This window comes from Nanorana parkeri, unplaced genomic scaffold (genome assembly GCF_000935625.1).
Source record: "Nanorana parkeri isolate BGI_ZX_2015 unplaced genomic scaffold, ASM93562v1 scaffold1533, whole genome shotgun sequence".
NCBI classification, from domain to species: Eukaryota; Metazoa; Chordata; class Amphibia; order Anura; family Dicroglossidae; genus Nanorana; species Nanorana parkeri.
In genome coordinates, this window is record NW_017307801.1 from 202,160 (window position 1) to 209,158 (window position 6,999).

General features: G+C 51.4%; 1 protein-coding gene across 1 annotated transcript; it reads left to right on the plus strand.

Moving 5' to 3' along the window:
* The first annotated feature begins 27 nt into the window (after positions 1-27).
* Positions 28-4,716, plus strand: LOC108798667 (kelch-like protein diablo). Its single transcript, XM_018570444.1, has 3 exons — positions 28-131; positions 2,012-2,239; positions 3,225-4,716. The coding sequence occupies exons 1-3, from the start codon at positions 28-30 to the stop codon at positions 4,714-4,716; spliced, it is 1,824 nt and encodes a 607-aa protein (XP_018425946.1).
* Positions 4,717-6,999: the final 2,283 nt, after the last annotated feature.

The window sequence follows — 6,999 nt, forward strand, 5'->3', positions numbered from 1 at the left end:
GCACATTGGTCATATAACGTATGTGGAATGATTGTGTGCTTTGTGTTCTCAGGGTTGAAGGAGATGTACGTTTCTGAAACTCTTTGTGATGTCGCCGTACTGACCTCAGACAAACGCTTCCTGTGTCACAGGTGGGTCAGAACCATGACGTTCTCTCTCTGGACGTCCACAGAATAAATGTTTTCCAACCCTCGCCCTTGTTACCCACCAAGGGAAACCCCAATGAATGAAACCCAACACCAGACAAAGCTTTCTGTATAGTTTTAGGACAGAGCGGGGGAGGTTTAGAGCCCCCGTCAGACCTTTATTGCCGTCTCCCATTGCAGAGATTTCCTCAAGTGATGGAAAATTTCTCCAACAGGGACACAGATGAAAATCACAGCAAAGTGGGGGAAGGGTTAGAACTTCTGACAATGTTTTTGGTGCTGTCTGTGCCTGGCGATGGCCGGCTCCTATGGGTGTCACAGGGACAGGAAGTGAGGAAATCTGTGCACCTGAAGATGGACCCCCCCCCCTTCCTCTGCAGTGAAGGAGGTGTCACAGGGACAGGAAGTGAGGAAATCTGTGCACCTGAAGATGGACCCCCCCCCCTTCCTCTGCAGTGAAGGAGGTGTCACAGGGACAGGAAGTGAGGAAATCTGTGCACCTGAAGATGGACCCCCCCCCCTTCCTCTGCAGTGAAGGAGGTGTCACAGGGACAGGAAGTGAGGAAATGTGTGCACCTGAAGGACTCCCCTCCTCTGCAGTGAAGAAGATGGAAGACTTGGGAGGTGTCACATGGACAAGAAGTGAGGAAATAATGTGTGCACCTGAAGGACTCCCCTCCTCTGCAGTGAAGAAGATGGAAGACTTGGGAGGTGTCACATGGACAAGAAGTGAGGAAATAATGTGTGCACCTGAAGAAGGACCCCTCCTCGTCAGTGAAGATGGAAGACTTGGGAGGTGTCACAGAGACAGGAAGTGAGGAAATGTGTGCACCTGAAGGACCCCCCTCCTCTGCAGTGAAGAAGATGGAAGACTTGGGAGGTGTCACAGGGACAGGAAGTGGGGAAATAATGTGTGCACCTGAAGAAGGACCCCCCTCCTCTGCAGTGAAGAAGATGGAAGACTTGGGAGGTGTCACAGGGACAGGAAGTGGGGAAATAATGTGTGCACCTGAAGAAGGACCCCCCTCCTCTGCAGTGAAGAAGATGGAAGACTTGGGAGGTGTCACAGGGACAGGAAGTGGGGAAATAATGTGTGCACCTGAAGAAGGACCCCCCTCCTCTGCAGTGAAGAAGATGGAAGACTTGGGAGGTGTCACAGGGAGAAGTGAGGAAATATGTGCAACTGAAGGGCCCCCCTTCTGCAGTGACGATGGAAGACTTAGGAGTTGTCACAGGGATAGGAAATAATGTGTGCACCTGAAGAAGGACCCCCCTCCTCTGCAATTAGGAAGATGAAAGACTTGGGAGGTGTCACAGGAAAAGAAATAATGTGTGCACCTGAAGAAGGACCCTCCTCTGTAGTGAAGATGGAAGACTTGGGGGGTGTCACAGGGACAGGAAGGGAGGAAATATGTGCACCTGAAGAAGGACCCCCCTCCTCTGCAGTTAGGAAGAGGGAAGACTTAGGAGGTGGCGCATCCCGTGACTGCAGATTTCGGTGAGTATTTCGGGCATTAAATTTGAGCTTTTCCCTAAAAGTCAATAAATGTCGGGCCGCAGGAGAGCTGAGCCGCTGCTTTGTGTGAGAGGGCCGCGCTCAGACTCTCCTTTGTGCCCGCTGAGGACTATATATAAATGCGTTTTTGTGCCATAGGGATATGGGAGCCACCTGCGTCCCCTATCTTAGACAAAGTGCGGCAGTTTTTCACACGCCGTATGCCGGCTAGCGTATCCAGGAGACCCGATCCGCCGGCTCGGCTGGTGACACCATAGATGAGGATGTTACAAAGTATCAGAGCGATAGATCCTCCATTATTATTCTTTCCTCCTGTGTGACGCAGCAAATGTCCGTCTCTTGCTTCCAGGGTGGTCCTGGCCTCGGTCAGTCCTTACTTCAAAGCTCTTTTCACTTGCCCCATGAAAGAGTCCACGCGCGGGGAGGTTTGCCTGTCGGACGTGCCCTCCTCCACCATGCAGGCCGTCCTGCACTACATCTACACGGGGGAGGCCCGCCTCACCTTGGACAACGTGGAGGAGCTGTTTATCGTGTCCGGCCGCCTGCAGGTCGCAGCCGTGCAAGATCTGTGCAGCAGGTAAAGACTCGCTGATGGGCCACCTCTTTTTAAAGCGGGGGTAGCAAACCTCCGGCCCTCCAGCTGTGGGTGGAACTACAAATCCCATGAGGCATTGCAAGATTCTCACAGCCACAGGCACGACTCCCCGCGAAGAGAGATGCATCATGGGATTTGTAGTTTCACCACAGCTGGAGGGCCGGAGTTATAGTTCTTTTTAGCTTTTTTTGTTTAGTTTTGATACTTTGTGATACAGAAGGAAATTAGAACTTCACACAGTTATAGCCCAGAGGTCCGATTCTTCTAAAATTGGACCTGGCATCTAAACTTCAACGGCCTGTGGTCCTGAAAAGTTTACTATAAATAACCTTCTCGCTGCGTGTTCATATTTGACTTCCTTTCCATGTAGAGGTTGTCACTATATATATATATATATATAACGGCGGCTGAATAAGACAGGGCTTGGCTTCCTCTGTGCATTGCGGTTCCTCTTGTCTCAATCTCCTACTGATATGGGTGTAGCATGAGGTTATTTTCCTTGGTGACAGGTGCACTTTAAAGAGCATAACCTCTGTACACCGCCCCCCCACCCCAGTATGGAGAATGACCACTTGAGGACCCTATCGATGGAAGAAAGGAGGATGAATGTGAGTCCCATAACGGGATTCTTATCGGGGCTGCAGAATAGGAATGGACAAGTTGTGTGTGGGCACCTGACCATCACACCTCTGAGCTTGATTTAAAATTAAAAAAATTTAAAGTGTGTGGTGGGGGAGGGGCAAAAATGCTCTTTCGCCTGTGTAGGCAAGAATCCTTGCACCGGCCCTGCCCACCATGCTTCTTCCTCCTGGGAGTCATGCCTGTGGCTGTCAGTCTTGCAGTGCCTCATGGGAGTAATAGTTCTGCAACCGCTGGACTGCCGAGGTTGTCTACCCCTGCTCTATCGTCTCACACTAACCCTAAAGTTGACGGTAATCTCATGTTCTACTTTCCTTTTTTTGCCTAGTTACCTTGCAAAGAGGATCGACAATGGAAACTGCCTTTGGATCTACAGATTGGCTCACAGTCACCATCACCGAATTCTCCTGGAAGCAACCGTGAACTATATCGGTCGCAATCTAAGCTTCTTCTCCCGAAAAGAGGACTTCCTTCACTTGGAGTTGGAGGAACTGGCCACCATCCTGTCTTCAGACAACCTGATGGTTTCCTCGGAACTCGACGTCTATAACGTTGCCCGTGGCTGGTGGGAGTTTCACACCAAGAAGGACAATCCTCTCCCCACGGAACTACTGAAGGCCATCAGAATACCACTCCTGAATCCAGATGAACTGGAGAAGGTCGGCGGGGACGTACCCAGCGATGACTCCGCTTTTCGGTGCCCGGCAAGAATCCACTTGCGCCAAGGGATGTTCGAGGAGAGGATAATCTGCATGGACGTCATGGCATTGGAAGAAACCGACCCGGAAGAGGAGGATTACTACATGAACGCCTACGATCCAACCACAGACTCTTGGGAGAAGCTTCCGTTTGTCGGCTGTTTGGACAATGCCGGAATTGTATCCGTCGGGTGTTGCTTATACGTGTCAGGTGGCTTCGGGGAAGAACATTGCGCTTCCAATGCGCTGCGCCTGTATGATTCTGTGTTGAACGAATGGAAAGAGCTGGCGTCCATGGCTCACCCGAGAGCTTATCACGGCTTCCTGGCCTGCGGCAACGCGCTTTATGCTTTTGGCGGATGCAACAAGCACGAGCTCACGGACTCCGTGGAATGCTTCAGCGTGTCGGACAACAGTTGGCGCAGCGTATCCAGCATGCCCTTGGCATTGCATAGCTTCACTAGTGCGGTGCTGAAAGGGAAGCTGTTTGTTATAGGCGGAATGACTAAGACGGGTGTACAGCTTTTACACTACCCGGGGTTCCATATCTACGACCCGCTGACGGACGCTTGGAGCAAGTTTCCGTTACCGGTGGTCTTTTCAGGGGCCGGAGCGGTGACGATGGATGACCAGATCTACATCATTGCAAGTTATGAAACCAGACGTGGCGATGGATGCGCCTATCCAGCACACGACGCCTATCCACCGTACGATGACTACAAGGCATATCTGCTTTACCACGAGCAGCCGAATACCACGTCGAAGAGCTTCTGCATGGATCACCTAGGGCGAATCTGTCACGGTACCATTCCACCCGTCCTAAAAAGTGTTTCTGGTTCTGCGGTTGTACGCTGGAAGCACAGGATTTATATCGTGGGGGGGAGCGACGACGACGGTATGAGTCACTATAAGATGTTCCACTGGAGCCCCGGTGAACCTAGGTGGACTTTATGCAAGAAAGAGCTGACTTTTCTGTTTGCCAGCCTTGAAAGCGTCTCCCTGCAGGTTCCTCTGAAACACCTCTCCTCCATCATTCCCGGCAGGAGATCAAACTACAATTTTGGTGGCTATAGTGATGAAGAGAATGAGTCGCAGGAGGAACCATACTGGGGAAACTGGTAGCCAGGGGCTCTGAGGTAGAGGAAAGAAACTTGTGTCCACCACAGACGGAACCCGCCTGCATAATGAAACGGGACCCCGAAGGTGTTTAAAGTGGATCTTCTGAGCCTTCCACCCGGAACAAGCACGCAGCAGATGGTCAATGAAATGATCTGCAGGATTCTTCCGGCTCTGAGAAGGTTCCCTTTCCAGGAACATGGACCCATTTAATGTTTGAAGGTGCCACACTGAAATTATTTGGTTACAAATATGGATTTTATCTGCATTCAATGTGTATCAATAAAAGGATATTGAACATACTTTGTGCCCGTGTGAATGTCTTCAACCTGATACAGCAAATATCTTTTAGAAAAGTTTCCCTTGACGCCGGTCATTACCACAGTGTATGCGGAAAGCAAAACTGCCCCCTTCCCATTTTGCATAGTGCGGAAGGATTGGACTCTGCCAAGCTTTGATTAGTGTCCTCGCTGGAGACATTCAGCCCCATGTATCCTGATGAACCGGTATCGGTTTTTCGGTATCGAGATATTTATATTTGGGTACTTGCCGATACCGGTACTTCGGTAGCATAGAGCAATCGGGAAGCCAGGCGGCGTGTCATTAGCCACCGCCCGGCTTCTTGATTGACCGGGAAGCCGACTCCATTCTGTTTGGGGAAGTCGGCTTCCCAGCCAATAGGCATTGAGGCCGGCCAAACAGATCTGACAATATGGCGACACGACCCCCCCCCACCACCCTGCAGGCACCTCATTCCCCTCGCATAGATCCTCAGCAGCAGCCATAACCATACCAGTCCCTCGGCCAGCTGGGCAGACACCGCTCTCCAAGCTCTGCCCACGTCTCCTGTGCGTACAGCGCCCACGTGATCGGCCCTTATCCTGCTACTGCGCAAACTGCCCAGCTCTCACATTCAGAAATCCTGTGCATGCGCAGTAGCAGGCTGAGGGCCAATCACGTGGGCGCTGTGCGCACAGGAGACGTGGGCAGAGCTTGGAGAGCGGTGTTTGCTGCTGAGGATCTATGTGAGGGGAATGAGGTGCCGGCAGGGTGGGGGGTCGTGTCACCATATTGTCAGATTTGTTTGCTCGACTCAAACACTGGCTGGGAAGCCGGCTTCCCACCCAATCAGCATGGAGCCGGCCAAACAGCATGGAGCCAGCTTCCCGGCTCCATGTTCCTTCTTGGCACTGCCGGTCAGAGGAAATCTCCCTCTGACCGGAAGTTCCAGAATCTGAGCATTTGGGCGAGTACTCACCCAAACACTCGGTATCGGCACCAATACTAGTATCGGTGCATCCCTAATCCTGATGAATGTTGTCTCCAAAACAGAAGGGAAAGGGAAAGTCAAAATTTGATTCATGATTCAGTGAGATTCCCTCATTTTCTGTCTTCAGGGCAGGAAGTGAAGAGGTTTTGCCAATGCGACACAAACCGCTAAAGGTAAAATGTGGGAGTGTTGGGAGGGAACACAATGAACACGTTCACACCTAGTCCCTATGCAAGCAAACCTTAGGAAGCTCTCTCAGGAGTGGTGGCCAAAGGAGAATCCCTCCCTCCATGCTGCTTAAAACAGAAGTTGAATATCTGTTCCTATCGGTTTTCGGAGAAGAATGGCTCCATCTATCCAATGAGGATGGTTTCTTAGTATTCTGTGGAGTAACAGGTGGTACTGGATGGGTTTCCTTTTCCTCCTGCATTGATTCTGGCCTGGTGCACCGGGCTTGTCCCCAGTTGTAGGCAGGGATCACTCCGGTGCTAATGCCTTCTGGTAGGAATGGGGCTGCTCTCCTCTGGCCTAATTGGCTGGGAGCACAGAGGGTGCTGGAAATCCACTTGGGAGTGGGACCCCGCCGTGACTCACCATCACTAGGTCATGGCACTCGAAAGCTTTTATCTGCACTACACTTCTTGCGCAGGCCTTCTGGTTAGCCCGGAGCAATTTTTGTATCTTGCCGAAAGGCCTGCCAGGGTTGTGCAGCGACACTTGTTTATTTGACACACTATTTTTAGCACATTTTGACCCCACAGATGACAGAGGCCCAACCTGATGTTGGAACCTCCCCCTTGGGGGTCTCTATGTGTTTCTCTACCTCCCTCCAGCTAGGGGCCTCTCCCTAGGAGAGCCCCTATCTAGTACATGGAGGACCTGCTTTGGCCCGTAAGGATCGGCGTCTGCCTTGCTTCGGCTAGGTGGACTTGGGCTGACCCTACCCCGTTCAGGAGCCTTCACTTATTTTTTTTTTTTTATTGTGTTGTGATTTTGCAATTCCCTTTCTTTGTTCACGG